At 42.6% G+C, this 18,638-nt stretch overlaps 1 protein-coding gene across 1 annotated transcript; it reads left to right on the plus strand.

The window, feature by feature from the left end:
* The first annotated feature begins 943 nt into the window (after positions 1 to 943).
* Positions 944 to 10,573, plus strand: AMIGO2 (adhesion molecule with Ig like domain 2). Its single transcript, XM_067289944.1, has 2 exons — positions 944 to 1,198; positions 8,805 to 10,573. The coding sequence occupies exon 2, from the start codon at positions 8,908 to 8,910 to the stop codon at positions 10,471 to 10,473; it is 1,566 nt and encodes a 521-aa protein (XP_067146045.1). The 5' UTR covers positions 944 to 1,198; positions 8,805 to 8,907; the 3' UTR covers positions 10,474 to 10,573.
* The last annotated feature ends 8,065 nt before the right edge of the window (positions 10,574 to 18,638 follow it).

The raw sequence follows: 18,638 nt of genomic DNA on the forward strand, positions 1-18,638 counted from the left end.
AGGGTCCTTTAAATGATGGCGGAAATCTAGTGATAACTATCACTGGGGATTATTGAAACCGCCTCGGAACAGTGGGAAGAATGTGTTGAGTCTCTAACTACAGCTTTGCCTCTTCATTACCTGGTCGTGCTTTCCCACTTGAAGCAGCTTTCCCACAGATCCGCTGCTCACGACAAGCTGGGTCTATAGCAATTAATTTTAGATAACCCCTTGTATCATTCCATAGACTCTTTTGTTCTCATCAAAGCCTGGTTTACTGTGAAGCCCCTCTCGATTTTCATCATTTAATTAACTGGGGGATTGTTTTCCGAAGCCACCACAATGCCTTTTTAAATTTTTCTCTGGGTTACTAACACCCTGCAGCTCTCGCTCTCCGTTTGTGGAGAGTTTCGGCGCATTTAACCCGGTCCATATATTCCGCTGCCGCTCTTCAGCAAACCCTGCCTCCCGCCGTTGGCATAACCGCGGCGGCAGCGGGAAGCTGAGGAGCCGCCTCGGGCTCGGGAGATGAACGGGCCAAAGCCACGCCGGGGGCGGCGCGGGTCTCCGCGGGGGCGCTCGGCCGCCACCGGGCGGAAAGTTGCCCGGAGAGCCGCAGCCGGGCCCGGCACGGCCCAGGTGAGGGCGGCGCGGCTGCTGCGGGACGCCGCGCACCGCCCGCGGGCCGCGGGGCGGGCAAGGCGGAGAGCGGGGCGGAGCGGGGCCGCCGAGGCGAGGCGAGGCGCGGCGAGGCGCGGCGCGGCGCAGCGCTCCTCCCCCGGGGCACCGACGGCGCCGTCCCGCGCCCGCGGAAGTCCCGCGGACCGCTTGGGGGGAAGCGGCTTTCGGTCCTGCACGGCGGGGGTGAGGGGAAGGAGGGAGGGAGGAGGGAATAAAAGCCCCAGCCCGCGCCCTGTCGCTACAGCTGGGAGCCGTCTGCCCGCCCTCCTCGTCCTCCTCGTCCTCCGGCGTCTCCTGCACCGCCGCGCGCGGATCCGGCCGCTCTGCGCGATCCCGCTGCTCTGCGCGATCCCGCTGCCGGGGGCGCCTGGCCCTGCCCGTCCGCGGGGAGCGGTACGGCGCCGCCGCTGCGCCCGCGGCCCCGCACTTGTGACCGGCGCGGAGCATGCGGGGCCGGGGCTGGCGGCGGCGGCGGGGCCGGCACCGCGCCGCCCGCGCCCCCCGGCCATGAGGCGGCGGCGGCGGCCGGGCGCTGCAGGTAACGCTGCCCGGCGGGGCTGGCGCCGGGGCGCCGCTGCGGGAAGGGGCCGGGCGGCGGCGGCGGGGCACAGCGCGGGGTGCGAGGCGCCCTGCGCCGCCGCGGCCGGGGCTCCGCTTGAGCGGACCGAGGGCTGGGGCCGCCGCGGTGCCGTGTGGCCGCCGAGCGCGGCCCCCGGCGCCCTCCCAGCCCGGCCCTCTCCTGGTGCCGCGGCGGGCGGGGAGCGCTGCGCGGCCGCGGTGCGCCCGCAGCCCGCGGCGGAGGGTCGGTGCGGCCGGAGCAGGAAGGAGAAGGGGAAGGGCGAGGCGAGGCGCGGGTGTGCGAGGCCGGGCAGCCCCGGCGGCGCCGGGCACCGGGAGCGGGCAGGCGCTGGAGGCCGCCGCGGGGCCGTCGGGAGCGGCGCCGTCGGGCGGCCCCGCGGAGCGCCCTGCCGCGGGGGGCTCGTGGGAGCCCCGCATCACAGACGAGGGGGTTTCCCTGGGTTTAGCCCGTCGGGATCAGCTGGAGACGGTGAGAACCCTACACTGGGCAACTCAACTTCCGTGAGAGCTGGCATAGCTTGGAGACTGGTTAATGATACCGTGACTGAGACACTACGGCTTGTCATGGGGAAATTGCATTTTAGTTAATCGCTTGATGATCTCCTTAGCAACTGAAATCGTATTTGCAAGGCTGAAGCTAGGATGCAGCTTGATTAAAAAGTAACGTGGCAAAAAGGATGCACTGTGCTTTTCTTCCGTTTGTTTCACTGAGCGTATTTCCTTTGTACCCTCGTAAGAGGGATAAGAGCTGCAGACTGTTGACTTCGTGTAGATGGTACTGCTGTAGACAGATTGCTGATGATTAGTCCAGCTCAGTCTCCGTGATACGTCCCCCAGTTGCTCATCTGTGTTTCTGTTTTCTTTAAGCCAAGTAAGTTATCATGGGTGCAAAAAAAAAAAAAAAATCTGTCTTCAGAGAGTGCCTCTCTTTAGTGAGGGATGAGTGGGAGAAAATAGTTCTGTCTGGCTAAGGTTATTTGGACACATTCATCCCTAATCCAGTGCTGCTGAGGTCAGTGAGTTTACTTTATCCTAATGGATCAGATTTTTAGTCAAACTACACTTTTGTCTTCACAGTTAAAAAAAAAAAAAGTTGTTGTCTCAGAGTAACCACCTTACATTAGCTATCTTTCTGCAAAAATACAATAGTAGTACAATAATGCTCTAATTTTAACCTGAGGCAAGCTGGCACTAAGTGCTAACATTCACCAAAGATTGTTAGTACACCTTGTTAGTAGAGCAGAGCAATATAACAGGTTGGCCATTCCAAAGGAGATAACACTGTCTTTTTAGCAGTGAAGTTGAGACTGGAATCTGCTTTCGGCTACTCCATTACAGCTGTCTTTCCACCACTGTGTTTTGAGGCCATGACAGCTAGGTGCTGGCCAAAGAGACCATTCTATTTGCCAGACTGACCTCAGGATCAGCTTGCTGCAAAGGTGATGTAAAGCCATTTTTTCATCACTGTTGGGTTCTGCATCAAGCACAGCTTAGCTCAGGTCAGGGATTTAGTCCAGTATATCACGGCATCACCCAGATGTGGCTCAACAGCAGTCTGCTCTCCATCATGTTACAAAATCTCAGGGATTATGATGCACAGATAACTGAGATCTGCTTAGTCAGAAATGCTGAGCACAGCTGTCAGATGGAGACTGGATTCAGAGAGTGTCTTTCACTCTCAGTGTTTAATGCAGAGTAGAGTTGGGATGATGGAGTGAGGTGGCCATTAAGGGGATATTTCTTCTGATAGCATCCCCTACACGCAGTAGGAAGGCAAGTTTATACAAATATTCCTTGTAATGGTAACATTTTCAAAGATTCATTATTTAAGATGCCATACATTAAATACATAAGCAGGATCCCTAAAGTTAAGATTAAAAGTAATAATAATTGTACTTGCATAATATTATTGTTTTAAATTAATAAAACTCCCATTTCAACAGTCATTATTTTTTCCTTGTTCAAGATAAAAAAATTTTGTTATATACCATCCAAAAAAGGCTGCGAGGAAACAATTTTGACACCCTAGCCATCACTGTTCTGTTTCATTTATTATTATATTTAACTAATACAGCCTTGATTCATCTCATACCAGGCGGGGAGAAGGGGCAGAGGAACTGTGCAGGGGTTGGGAGGCAATGGGAATGTGAAAAGGTGGGCAAGTGATGAGCTAGTGACCAGCGGGCTGGTGAGACTGGGGGGAATGGAGGGCGAGGACAGTGAGTGGGAAGGAGGAAGTAGCACTAGCAAGGGAAACAGCTAGCGGGTGTTCAAGTGATGTGGACCTTTTAGAGGGTGGACAGCAATATTGCTGGTGTTTCCTACTGGTTGAGCTCTTGATTCTATAAACTTAACTATTCCTGTAGTACAGGGGTTTTGTGCTCAAGTGTTTGCATTTTCGCTGTGCAGAAAGTACCAACCAGGCTTCCAATTGCATGGGACTATTTGTATCACCAGAGTACAGGAAGATGTTATTCCTGCTGTAAAGTCCCGATAAATCAAATTTGCTTAATTTTGAAAAGACTAGTGGTAATGTTTGCAAAGCACTCAAGTGACTTCTGATCTCATTCACTGCCTAAATTAGGAGACATAGTGCATAAGGATTTTTTAAGATAGTCTCAAATGAGCTGGGAGAGGTAGCTTGGTATACAGGTTTTCCTGGAAGAAACAGCCTGGAGATACTTAAAGGAGAAGAGAGAGCTGGTGTCAAGATTACTACTGTAGCATTAGTGGGGGAGATAACCCAGAGAAAGTGGGAATGATTAATGAAGGATGTAAGTTGATCTTACAGTGATAACTCATGGTGAGGATGTTCACAGGTGCCCAACATCCCCCTTTTCCATAAGCTAGATGCTTATTACTTCCAAAAGCATTGAAAAAAATCAAAACCAAAAGCCAAATCCTAACTGCTCTATGACTTGCTCTGTTGTAGCCAACTGAGCTGTTCCTGTCAACAGAGGATAATCCCTGGAATATGCAGGATATGCCCTGCGTTTCCTCTCAAACAGATAAGAAACATGTGCCCTGTTACTGCACAGATGATTCATCTCAGCAAGTACTGTGGTTTTGGCAGTGAACTTAAACTATCACACTTTAACACCACAAATTTTCTTCGAAAATTCAAGTACCAAAACCCCAACCATGCCCTTCACTTTACTATAAATCAAAAAAGCTGTTTACCTAGCTCATTCGGAAATAATGAAGTACTACAGCCAGAGTCTGTTGGCACATGTTAGCTGCTAGTATTTAACAGCAATATCTCTTTTGAGAAAATGCATAATATCGAAGCTCACAAAACAACACTTTTCTAAGACCTGAAGTAATTTTTATCAGGATGAAACAATATGCCACTTTTAATGTAAGATTGATAGCAGATCTTGTTCTTTCTGGCTACTTAACACCTACACATACAAACCCAGAATAGTGTCTTCGGTCATTTTGGATGGGTTCAAATGATCACACATGTTAAATTTTATGTTCAGCATACTTGGGTTTGTTGCAGAATAGCCTGTATAATTTGTGCAGAAGTTTTGGTATGCCAAAAGGATGGAGCAAATTGCACTGCAACAGTGTTTTGGTGTCATTTATTCTCCTAGAGCTCTGTAGAGTATCCTGCTCTCCAAAAGGGCAAAGAACCTATCAAAAATGTAGATACTGCTTTGAGTGAGCAAGCATTCTTTAGCTGGGCATAGCAAGGAAGGTTTCTGCTTGTCAGGGTACTCTCAAAATAGCCCTGTGTGGACACTGTTACATTGATGTCCTTAGTATGGTTTTGCCTTGCTTGGCAAAGAAAGTTATCTGAAGCTATCTGAAACAATTCTCATTTGGCAGCGTTAATAAACTTTGGAAATGGAAAAACACAGTTTCATATCTTAGACTGTTTTTGCTCCTTAGAACTCAAAGGTGTTTTGCTGATTTACACCAGCCACGAATCTGTCCTTGGGATTTGATTGCAGACTAGCTCAGAGTTTCTGATGAGGTAACTGTAGATATGGATAGAAACAAACATGCAAGGCTATTTAGTGTATTAAGCTTGGTAACCCTTCCCAAACTGGGCACCGACCTAGTATGTCCCATTTGGAACATCTCCAGGATTGTAGTTGTATTCAATATAGGAGCAGATTTTGAAAGTGCCATTCATCTTTTGCAAGTGCAGTTACATTAAAAATTGGGTTGCAGAGGTTGCAAAATCAAGCATTCAGACATTAGTAGGAAAGGCAACCTATGCTGGCCCCTCTTTATAATGCTTTATAATTCAATTTTTAATCACATAGTTTTATGGTAGACAGTTTTCAGATACTGTTTCATTCAGTGCACAGAATAGACTGTACTAACTAAATGAGCAGTTATTAAATACTTGTTTCTCATCTTTCAGCATGTTTACATTGTGCTAATCTGTAGTGCGGTAACAAAATCATTTCCTGATGGTCATTTTTGTAGTACGTTCAAAGAACTCACTTTCTAGAGTAGCTTTTGTCTCTTAGTTGTCTCCAGAAAAGACTAGCTAGCAGAACACCCAAATTACCTGGGTTTTGGTTAGGCAGTGTAAATGCCCCCTGTGGTGCTATCTTAGGACTGGATAACGAAAACTTAATTCACAGAATGGTTGAGGTTGGAAGGGACCTTTGGAGATATCTAGTCCAAACCCCTGCTCAGGCAGGGCCACCTAGAGCAGGCTGCCCAGAACTGTGTCCAGTCAGCTTTTGAGTGTGTCCAAGGATGGAGACTCCACAACCTCTCTGGGCAACCTGCTCCAGTGCTCAGTTACCCTCACTGTAAAGAAGCTTTTCCTTATATTCAGACAGAACTTCCTGTGTTTCAGTTTGTGCCCGTTGCCTCTCGTCCTGTCACTGGGCACCACTAAGAAGTTCCTTTTGGAATGAACTTCCACAGTCCATTTTGGTTCCTAACTTCCTGCTGAATTCCATAGGCAGTTAGACACTTCAGTAGGATCTAAAAGCCTAAAAGACTTTATGAATCTTGATACTAACTTTTTGTCCTGATCAATTCATTTATTTTACAATGCTCCTATATAGTTAAGGTCATGTTGCTATACCCCTTTTATACACAGGAAGCAAGCTACTTTTGACCTGGTAGCAAAAAGTGTCAAGTATGGTACTTGGAATTTTATCTGTCCAGGGCAGAGCTCCCATGGATAGTCACAGCAGTTTGCAGTTCTCGGCACTTCTTCAGATCAGTCCTTCTCAAATTTAATACATTCCTTATTTTCTAAGTATCAAGCTGGTGACTGTAATATATTCATTATTTTCTAAGTCACCAGTTCACATAATTTGCCAGATCTCACAGGAATTCTGTGACTGGTAGGATATGTTCCAGTTCTCAAGTGCTGCTGTTTATTTACCTTTTGATGTAATCATCCTTTTTTTTTTTTTTTTTCCTTGGTCTTCCTCTGATCCTGTGTATTGTGTGAAGAAGGGCTTTGTGGAAAAAATGTTAAGTGATCATGTAACTAAAGGCTGTATATAAAATCTAAAATGGCACAGAAGACCTTAATTCTGGCACTTTTTAATGTTTGAGCACTTGACTTGGCAGTCTTGCAAAAACCTTTTAATACAGTTTTTGTGAATGCAAATATTTAAAGGATATACATACATATATATATATATATTTTTTTTTTTCTTGTGGAAGAATTCTCCCCTTTTGCTGCCTTCATCTTTTTCCTTCAAATGGGTCATTAGAAGGTTTAGCTCTTTAGATTTGTACTGGATCCTCTGCCACTTAAGAGTATAAGACTGTGATCAGCAGAAGATAACAGACTGCCAGCTTGACAAAGGGATAGAGGAAAGAGGAATAGGGAACTGAAGGGGAGTGGAACTTAGTGCATGACACATTAACTTGCATAGATAATCTTAGAGTGATAAGTAGCAGGTTCAGATTTTCCCAAGTGTGTTCTAAGGTTCATCTCCTGAAACTCTTGCCTCTGTTCTTCTGCTTAACCTTCTTCTTGTCCTTTACCACCTTCCTGTCTCCTTTTCCATTCTTATCATGTGCCTCGACTGATTTCTGCACCCCTGCTGCCTCCAGCGCACCTCATCCTCAGTTGCTTCATTAGTAACAATGGTGATGCTCCATTAGCATCCTGCTTCCCTGGTTTTGCCCTCCCTTCCCTTATGCATCTCCTACCCTTCTTTTTTCCCTTCTCTAGCTGCTTCTTTTTCCAGCTCTCCTCTACCCCTTAGGTCTTGCTCTTAAGATTTCTGTACTAGACTCAACCTTTCTTCATCAATCGCCCACCATCAGACACACAATTTCTTCTTTTATTCTGCTTCCCTCCATTTGAGCTTGCTTCCTTCTCCTCCTTCCTGTAGCCTCTCTGCAGTGTCCAGTCTCCCCATTCCTGGACATAGTCCCCATCAGCAGCCCAGAACTGCTGGGCAGAACAGCAGCCCAGCTGCTGGGACTGTGCTGCTCAGGTACAGTCCCAATGGGTTAATAACACTCAAGAAATGAGTATGAGGTTAATATGTAGGAGTTGAATATCGTGTTAGAGCTGTGAAAGGATGGGGATGATCAATGCATGTGGATTCACCAGGGAATTTACTGACCAACTCTTAAAAGGTATCCAGGGAGAGCAAGAGTGAACAGAAATGTTCATTACTGTGCTAATAATGTGTACATTTTCCTTGCCATTTCCTGGCAAAAAAGCATATCTCTTGGCACAGAATAACTATCCTGACAAATTTCAAGTCCCTGCTTCAAACCATAGTGACACTGAAATAGTCTCGGGGAAGTATATGGTTGGTTTTGTTCTTATTATTTAAGTATGAGCAAAATATTTTTTTTTCTTTACTAAGTTTTGAGAAATGGCTGACTCATTCTAACTGAAAGTTCCCAAAACTTCTGTTTGAGGTAGACACCAGGCATAGAAAATTTTGTCCTGAACAGTTATTTTGGCAAAGGTAAAAGTAACAGAATACAAAATATTCCAAAGGACATCTTGAATAAATTTAAAAATAGGCTGTTACTACTTACACTATCAGTTACTGGATTAAAAGAAAAGAGAGAAGAAAAACTTGTATGACATTTAAAGATTTAAGTAGTCTGAGAAAATTCTGTGCTTGAAAATGTGTGACATTTTCTGATTGGGAAGAAACAATGTAACTGCTCTCCATTAGATAAGAAAAGAGCATTTTTAGATAAGGCATTTCTTTTTCCTGCATCAGAAGTTTCATTTCTAGGCTGGCCTGGAAACAGGTAAGGGATGCCATTGGATAGTAAAGCTCCACAGATGAACAGTTCCGATGGTGTTTTTTTATGGTCTGTCAGAAACTGCATTCTGTGGTTCAAGACTGAAGAATGGTTACAGTTTTTGGAGAGGAAAAATCATGTCTGTAACGTGAATATTTACAGATGAGTGCAGAATTTTGTGTTTATATAAAAATAATGCTAAACCATCACCTGAGAAGAACTAGATTTTAAAATTAACCGTGTGAAACAAAAAGGGTTAATTCACCTTATTTGTTCAAAAGGCATGCATAAGAAATCAGGCAGGTCATGAATCTTAAATGTTAACATGCTGTACCTCTGTATTCCTCTTTTAACAGTGATTAGTGCAAAGCTAACTACACGTATAATCTCTGGCGAGGAGCACTGGGACACAGCTAAGGGACAGCTACAGCACTGGGACACAGCTAAGGAACAGCCACAATGTCTTTAAACTGCTGGACAATTCCTACTCGACTTGGAGTTTTTAAACTGAACTGCAAAGGGCTGGCATGCCTCTTGGTTTTTATCGTGAGTGTTTGTGGCAATGCCTCGGGGATGTGTCCAACAGCCTGCATTTGTGCCAGCGATATCGTAAGCTGCACCAATAAGAACCTCTCCAGGGTGCCAGGAAATCTTTACAAATGTATGAAAAGACTGGATCTGAGTTATAACAGAATTGGATTTTTAGAACCTGAATGGGTCCCAGTACTGTTTGAGAAACTGAACACTTTAATACTCAATCATAATAGCATTAGCAGCATTATCACTGGAAGTTTTTCCACAACCCCAAATTTAAAGTACCTAGACTTGTCATCCAACAACCTGAAGACACTGGGCAGCCCTTTGTTTCAAGAGCTGAGGGCACTGGAAGTGCTCTTGCTTTACAACAATCAGATAACGCAGATAGAGTCTTCAGCCTTTGGAGGATTGTACAAGCTGCAGAAACTGTACTTGAGCTATAACTTACTCTCACATTTTCCACTGGACTTGTATGTTGGAAAACATAAACTGACAGAACTTGTATTGCTGGACGTTTCCTTTAATCACATCCAGTTGATGCCTATTCAGCGCCTCAGTTCAGTGCCAGCCAAGCATCTTAGTGGAATTTATCTTCATGGCAACCCATTCTATTGTGACTGTATGCTGTACTCCATGCTAATCTTTTGGTATCAGAGGCACTTCAACTCTGTGGTGGACTTCAAAAACGAGTATGCCTGTTTGTTACGATCAGATCCAAGAGGTTACAATAAACTGCCTTTACTGCATGACAACTTTCTGAATTGCTCTGAAAGCACCATCAACAGCTCTTTCCAAGCCTTTGGGTTTGTTCATGATGCCCAGGTCGGTGACAGGCTGGTTGTACACTGTGACAGCAGAATCAGCGATGCAGGCACGTATTTTGTTTGGGTTAGTCCAGACAATCGATTGCTGGAGCCAGACAGGGAGACTGACAACTTCAGGGTGTTTCACAATGGGAGCTTGGAGATAACAGATGCCCAGCTAGAGGACTCCGGGCTGTATTCCTGCATTGCAATAAATAAGAAAAGACTCCTAAATGAAACCATAGAGGTTAGAATAAATGTTAGCAATTTCACAGTGAACAGGTCCCATGCTCATGAAGCATTTAACACAGCTTTTACCACCCTTGCTGCCTGTGTAGCCAGTATTATTTTAGTACTGCTTTATCTCTATCTGACCCCATGTCCGTGTCAGTGTAAGACAAAAAAGAGAAAGAGGAAGCTGAACCAAAGCAGTGCCCACTCATCCATACTGAACTCCACACCACCTCCAGAGCTGCCTGCTGATGAGAAGAAGGCTAGCACTGGTAAAAGGGTGGTTTTCCTGGAACCTGTAAATGAACCAAAACACGGTCAGAATGGGAAAGTAAAACTGTTTCCTAATGACAATATCATTGCTGAGAGTATCTTAAAAACTACCCGAACAAAATCTGACTCTGATTCTGTCAACTCTGTGTTCTCAGATACACCTTTCATGCCATCAACTTAGTTTGCTGCCTGTGTTTGTATTGCACAGTTACATTTCTGAATACCTCCTTTGCTTGTAGCAACCATCAGGAAAAACAAATAAAAAGAGGAAAAAAATGTTTTAAAAATCATCTATTGTCAGTCATTGAATAGCGTCTCGTCTTTCTGAGTGCAGGACCATGCAACAAGTGGTATCTTACTTAAGAAGAGCAAACAGCATAGCGTTAATGTGAGTGTTTTCAATGCAATCTTAACCTTGGCTTTTACTCTCTGGTCTATACACAGCAATCGCTCGTGCATGGTGACAGGTGCTTTCAGCACATACAACTGACTCTTTAGAGGTGGAAGGAAGGCTGATGCCTATATAAAACTCTCAATTGTTCTGGTAACCCAGCTCCTTTGCAGTGAGCATACAAGCAAACTCATCTGAGTACTGAGAAATGTCCCCAGCCTTGCTACAATTCCTTTCACAGGCCTATAAGGTCTTTACGTTAAAATCCCTGGGGAAAAAAGTCATGAGTTTTCCTGGAGTGATGGGGGGGAGGGGGGAGGAGGAGGAGATTTGCCTCCAGGATGCCTAGCAATGCTACATAAACATTTATAGCCATAAACTGACAATGTGTTTTCCTGTAACTGCAAGACAACTTTAAGTGAGAGGGGATGGTACTTATTTTATTTAAAACTCAATCAAAGTAAGGTGACCAAATTTGTTCACAAGTATTGAGAGATAACGCAAACAAGCAAAAGTAGCATGTTTGGTTTGCAATTGTATTGGTCTAGGAATTAATGCCATCAGTCATGAGGACCTGGCTAACTAGCACTAGCTCATTAAGCTGCAATAGCTTCATTGCTTGAGGTCGGTTGTAATTTCAGTTGGTCACTGTACACTTGGAATTGCATGCTCCAAAATAGTGAATAAACTTCCCATTGCCACCAGGCCTTCCTGTTTAATCTTAGGGGAAGGTTTGTTTCTCTTCAGATATAACTTTACAAAGTAAATGAAATACTTCATTTGATCCTTTTAATGGCACATATTTCCAGAAGTCTCATGAAATTTACTTTCTAAAGATTTTTATTAAAAGAGGAGATATAGCATTTGGACCAATTCCTGAAAAATGTAGAACACCCTCCCCACTGTGAACTCAGAAAGCTCAGCTTTTCTCTGGATTTGGCACTTGTTTTCTACTTACTGCTTCCTTCCTTGCCAAAATCGTCGTAAAGTTAGTGACGCCAGTAGGATTGGCCCGGACTGGCTGGCCTGCTTGGAGTGTTGCATTAGTATAAGGAACCTATTGTTATAATCACTATTTCCATTTTTTTTAATTTTACTTACATTGTACCTGGACCGGACTTTGCCAACCTTTCTCAGATTGAATAGTACCAACTTCAGAAGAGTCTTATTAGGAATTACAGCTTATTGAAGATTAATTGGAGTATATTTTTCTTCATTCTCTCTTTGGAGAATATGTTGAAAGGGTAAAAGATAAAACCAGAGTCAAAGGGCCACATGATATAAGGGAATGTAATTTATTTTTGAAAGGCTTACTGTAATAGTCACTTGCTGTTTTTGTGATTTCTTTTGAGAGGCATGTCATGATGCTAAAGCTTATATTTGGCTGAGCCAAAGCTATCAACAATTGATTTGCTATGGAGAAATCCCGATGTAGCTAATTATTTGGAAGCAAGCCATCTAGAAAACAGAATATATCAGGAAACAGTGTTGCTGCAATGTGCACAAAGTATGCAGAATTAGAAAACAGGAGATTTTGATTCAGATATGCAGGGAAATGGAAGACAAATCCTTTTTGTAAGCGTAGGACAATAAGGATTTAGGAGAGAAAGATCATCAGGCATTTGGGTCTTTTATTTGTATGTTTAACTGCATAAATTTAAAAACAGCTGCTGCTATCAAGCAGGTTAGTGTCCTTTTCATAAAGCTGTCTGTCTTTTTTATCTGCATGCGTTCAATAAAACAAAATCAATAACTTTACCTATAAAGTCTGATGGAAAAAAATTGTTGTCTTTGCTAAAATTGGTGATATAGCTGGGTCTTCTGTCAATGAGGGAAAGGCCTGACCTTTAAGACATTGTCTCCTTCTTGAAGATTTTTAATTTAAAAGATTTAAATAAACTGTATGAACAGCTGCTGTGCCATATGTATGATTGTATCCCATTTTTTGGTGGGGGGTTTTAGTAACTCTTCAACAAAGGACTGACACAGTGGTAAGACAGAATGGGAAACTGAGAAGCAGATATATGGCACTGGAGCTGTGACTGATTAAATGAATATTCCTGGGGAAAGTTGTACTTATTGGCTACAGCACTGGGCAAATATTATGGTTGGTTGTCATACATAACTTTAATTGACCTGGATTTCAGTGTTTACAAGAGTGCTGACAATTGAATCCAAATTGGACTGCAAAAGAAAACAAACTGTTGTTACTGTGGCTGAGAGCCAGACATACCCATCTCCTTAACAACTACATCTGAGCAGGTACACTCCGTTGCCTGTTTATAACTCAATGCAGTGAAACAGCATACTGAATTAACTGGATGCATTTTAAAACAGTGCGGTTGTCTTAAATAAAAAAGGGTAGATCCTACACCCTTCCTTCCACAGGGCTGCTATCCTGTTGCAGGAGCATAAGGATTTGTGTGATCAGGATTATGCAGCTAGATGACTAGACAAGCTGAATGTAGTTCTAAACAGCAGGTATTTACTGTGATTATGAACAAGGTGGTAAAACTGGATCTTCTGAAGGAGCTTTGGCTTGTTTGCTGCTTTTTCTCTGCATGCATCACAATCTCTGAGTTCAGTAGATGCAGTTTTAATAAAAATTTTCAGTCTTTGCATAATATTTATCATAAAGCAATGGTACCACAAATCTACAATCCCAATCCTCTTCTTGGAAAGCTGTGGAAAGCCAGCACTTACTGTTCCTCTTTTCCCACAGCAAAATAAGACTTCCTGAGTCTTCTGAGCTGGGAGTTGGAGGTGTTGGTCTGCTCCATAGCCATGCAGCACAGAGGAGAATCTCATGGACCCAAAAGGGTGCAGGCTGGGGGCTGCACACCGCAGGTCCAGTAAGGTCTGCCCTCTCTAAGAGCTTTAACTGGCAGGCTCATCCTACTGGATTCAAGCCTTGTTGTCCCCATTAGCCTCTGTCCTGATTTTTACATTACTGTTTACAACAAGCAGCAGAGAGCTGAATGATGCTTTTAATTCATGAGTTCAGTTTTGCAAGGTGTCGAGTGCTCTGGCTCCAATCCAGCCACGCTCTTAAACGGAGTTTGCAGTAAGGCAGAGGTACCAATCCACTGGCAAGAAGTCTCTGGTCATGTGTGGGGTCATTGCCTCTGCAACATATCCAGAATGAGATATTCCCTGTGCAGTTCAGATAACCACAAATGGGTGTTACTCTTCCTTATCTTCTTTCCCATGCCTGAGACTGTGCCACGCAAGGTCATAGGATGGGGCTGTGAGCTATAGCTGAATAGCACTCTGTTTTCTTTCACCTTTGAGCGTAGGTCCTCCACAACTTGAACTGTAGTGAGCAGCTTTTCTCTTACTTAAGGACCTGTTGCATCAGGTCCAGCTGATTTGCAGATCAAAAGCAAGGATAGCAGCAGATGGCTCTTGGAGATCATGTCCTTGCCTCTGTGTGTCTCCATCATTGCACATGCCTACAAGGTATAACTATTGCGGAGTGTGTTGGAACCAGTTGTGTGGTCAGCATGAAGCCACTCGGGCCTGCCCTGAGTGTAGCAACTTCACAGCTACATTATACCTGTATATTATACAGTGGCAAGTGAAAGGGAAGACTGCTTGTGTCCTCCTGAGCTCAGTGAGGTTAAGTATCCAAATGTGACTATCTCAGTAATGATGACTGATTGCCCCTCAAATATGTTAAACAGCTACCAACAAAGCTGAAAGCAGAGGGTACCAAAGTGCTTTCCTGATATCGGCCCTTAATCTGGGGTTGGTTATGACAACCCGTTCCATGTCCTTTTAGTCCAGTGGTCTCCCTCCAGCTTACTGGACAAATAGTGCTCTGGGTTAATAATGTATCTATCTCCTTAGCATTTCCTCTCAGAAAAGACAGATTTCTGAGGACTGCTAATGATAGGGTGAGAGGACAGTAGTTTATTACAGCTCTTGTCCTTCTGATCAAAGCCGTGTTTAGAACTACAAACTTTCATCTGGGACAGCACAAGTATATATATATATTTTTTAATCAGAGTGAATCAATCTCCTTCAGGGTGCTTATGTACCTTAACTATGGCATATTCTTAATAACCTCCCATCTCTCTGAACTGAGTGACAGTAATCCCACCTTTATGGGAAGTAAAACCAAAGTGTGCTATTGCAGTACTGTGTAAAGTACTGCCAAAGTGACAGTCCTCTGCAGACCAGAACAACTGGCCATCCCTCCAAACACACTTTCACTCTCCATAGTGAAGTCAGGGTGGTTCTGATGGCTGTTTCTTTACCATTTGGCTGGGAGAGATGCAGGGATCATTTCCAGTCTGTTCCTAAAGAGTTCTCTGTGTAAAGACCAACTTTCTGGAGACAGTTTCTAGACATTCTGTAAACTTGCTGGAAGGGATCATTTTAACTGATAAATCAAAACAGCTACTTCTTCCAAGTGGGTTGTAAATAATGAGAACTGGCATTAGTAAATAGCAGTTTTAAGAAGACAGCGTATACATTTTGTTTACAGATTGAGTAAATTAGATTTTATTTTCTTTTTGCTCTTTCTGGTAAACAATTCTTGAAGTTTTATAAATATAGAGAAAGAGAGTGCATGTTAAAGTAAAATTCTCTGTGTTTCTTTTATGTTCATATTTTGCTATTAGTCCAATATGTCTCAGATGTGGATAAGAATAAAAAGTTCATGATGAGGGGAATAAGAGAAAACAATAATTTTGATCAAGGTTCAGTTGGTACTTTAAAAAGGGATAATACCTGAGCTTTTGCCTTCATTGGGTGCACGGTTAAAAGTCAACAAATCAAACGCTTTATACATTTACCTAAATATGGACTCTATAGATTTTGGAGGACCTGGCTCTTAACAGAATTCTGTCACTTATGCAGATATGAAAGCAATCAGTACAAAAGCAAAGGGTAAGAATATCATTATTTATTTTTGAAAATGTAGAGGTATCCCAAAGTTGCTGAAGAGGTCACCTTTTTGTGACCATAATTCTCTGCCTTACTTAATATATAGCTCTAATTTTAATATTAACTGAACAGATACAGTGGAGAAAAGCTTTTTTTTTTTTTGTGAATTACTGGTTTATATTCTCAGTTAGGTGCATTTTTTTCCTTATACAAATATATTTTCCTTCCCTCTGTAGAGTAACTTAATTAGCTGGAAAAAGTATCTTCTTATTTGTTTCTCCTAATGAAGTCTACATTTGGTAGGGGAGGGGAGAAGAGAAGGATCAAGAAAGATGCAATCAGTTTGATAAGACAAAGATACCAGTAAAAGTTAAGCGCCAATTGAAGTGTTTTCTTTGCTAAAACATGAGATTAACCAGGCATAGACATGTACTGATTATTTTAATTTCACTTAAATTTTTCTATCTGCTTTGACTAACTTAAAATGGCTTATTTAATCTTCTTAAGCCTTTTTTTAAAGGAGTAAGACTATTCACACAACTTTTTGCATCAGCTTAACTACATTGCTTTAAAAACCGTCACTAATGTGAAACAACTCTGTTAACATAAAGCAGCTCTGGTACACAGAGAGGCTGTCCAGTCCCTATAAATTTTTTCTGATGACAGTCCAGGAACTTCTGTAAGTATTTCCCTGGCAAGCTACAGCCAAATTGCATCATACAGACCTCTTCTAGACGAGTTGGAAGATGCTTTCTTCAATCAGATTAGCTTGATCAACACACTCAGTTGAAACCCTCATTTAGCCCTACCACAGACAGTCTTTTGAGTTCAGTGCATTTATTTGAACTTTTGAACCATGTGCAACCATTAGTAAGCTACTGTAACATGTATCTGAGATAGGGATGATAGAAGAGAGGAAAAGCAGTGGGGAAGGACATGAATGTGCTTGTTGAAGAGCTGCTTAATATGCTACAGCACCAGCTTTGCTCCTCGAGGGTTAGTAGGCAATAGACACTAAAACCAAAATGCTCACCGATACCAAAAAAACCTTAGAGACCTTTTTCACAAGTCTTCATGCATGTTTGATGCCACTGATGTGCGCCCCTACCACTGAGCCTTGACAAGGGTAAACACTGCCCTTTGCATAAGTCAAAATGTCCTTTCACAGAAGCAAAAAGATTTCTAGCACTTTATCTCTCATAGCTGAGGTGCTGTTGGCAAGAACATACCACAAAATAAATTAACTCAGATAAGCACCACTGTTGCCTGGAGCAGCTCAATTAGCCTTTTGCACTTGGAGCAAAGGATTTTATAGCACTAGATAGAGCCTCAGACCAGACTATTCTGACTTTCATCCCCTTTGCTCTTTTTCACTGGCACCAGAATCACTGAAAACCAATGCTTTTGTTATAGTTTTTTAACTGAGTATTTAGCACAAATGAAATGTTGAGCCTTTTCCCAGGCAGTCTGTTGTTGCCTAAACCTTGGTGGAAGGGAAACAAAGCTAGCTTTGTCCTCCGTTTCAGTGCCAGAACTAACATTCTTTCTGATTTAAGCCATGGAGGGAACAATGTTATTATAATGATGGTGTAACTACTGCTACTAACATGCTCAGATACATCAGTCAAGACCAGATCCTGCTGAAGGAGGTGTTTTGCAAAGGGACAGAGTGTATTCCTAACTGCTTCTCTGATGGTGTTTCTTAAAGCAGAAATGAATGTATTTGAGCTATTGCTTGAAATCCTTTCAGACCCTATTTTTTTAAGCTAACATTTATGAAAGCAAGTGAATGCTGTTTGTAATTACAATTGCAATTTGTGTATCCCGGGAAAGAGAAATTTCCTTTCAATTCATCTCCCCTCCTTATCTTTTTGTCCATGTACTAGAGAGATAGTTGATCTATTTTTCAATGCATTTGCCTCTCCTCCCCTGTTTATTTTCAAGCACAGATAATCACTGCATTACAATTTAAGCAAAATGATTGTGTTGCAGTGAAAGCTATCTATGATCTGTATGTTCTGTAGAGATAAGCTGATTTGTTGACTATTTTGTGTTGTATATCATTTCACATTTTAAAAATATATTTAGACATGCTGCTATCATTGTTGCTACATCGTGTGATATATAATTTTCTTAAAATTTCCTTCCTGTTACAGAAAAAAAAAACAGTAAAATGTCAGAAATGACTGCATTTTCTAAAACCTGTCATTTTTGTCCTTTAAAGCTTTTATGTTTTTGTCTTTTAATAGTCCCACCTATTAATTCATACTTAATCCAGCGACAGTCTGCTTTCAACAACACCTACTTCCTATCAGTTGTGAAAACAAGCTTCTTGCCTTAACCTAGGCAAACGCTTTTTTCTGAATAACAATACTTTACTCCACATCCACAAGGTCTGTCATAAAATTTGATTCTAGGTGGAGTCCGTGTCTGGTTTAAGAAATGTTACAGCTATGCAGAGGCTATATTTTTGTAATTTATTCTGCAAGAATTTTATTATGGGGTTAGCATTTTGGCAGTTGGCATTACCATTTTGTATTAGAAAAAATGAATTCTCGTCAGTGCTCCATCTGTAAAATTACCATTGCAAAGTGCTCTATACTGTATTCAGACTCCTTGTGATGAATCCCTAACCCAATCATGTGCCTGTCATGGCACGTAAGTCCAAGAGAGTGACAAGATTTCGTGCTGCCTGCTCTGCAAGACTGTCAGACCCCGCTCCTTGTGTACTCAGTGGAGAGAAACCTCTGGGAAGCAAGTCAGAAGGATCAACATGCTGTTTATTTGGCACGTTCATGATGTTTTCTAATTGATTCATAATAGAGAGATTCAATAGAAGGAAGTTCTAAAATGCTCATCATCATCATGCACAGTTATGAATCTACCCTGTTACTCCTATGATATTTTCATATACTTCAAAAGTATAAGCAAATCTCTCCCTCCCTCTCATATACAGTAGTATCAAATCAGACCTATACAAATAACACAGAATTATTGGAATATTTTCTGTAGCTCTTGTATAGGCTTTGCACAGGAAGGCATAACTCTTGCGGAATTGGTGTTCT

Source organism: Apteryx mantelli, chromosome 1 (assembly GCF_036417845.1).
Source record: "Apteryx mantelli isolate bAptMan1 chromosome 1, bAptMan1.hap1, whole genome shotgun sequence".
Classification (NCBI taxonomy): Eukaryota; Metazoa; Chordata; class Aves; order Apterygiformes; family Apterygidae; genus Apteryx; species Apteryx mantelli.

Coding starts and splice junctions, on each gene's coding strand:
- AMIGO2 (XM_067289944.1), top strand. CDS start 8,908: ATGTCTTTAAACTGCTGGACAATTCCTACTCGACTTGGAGTTTTTAAA.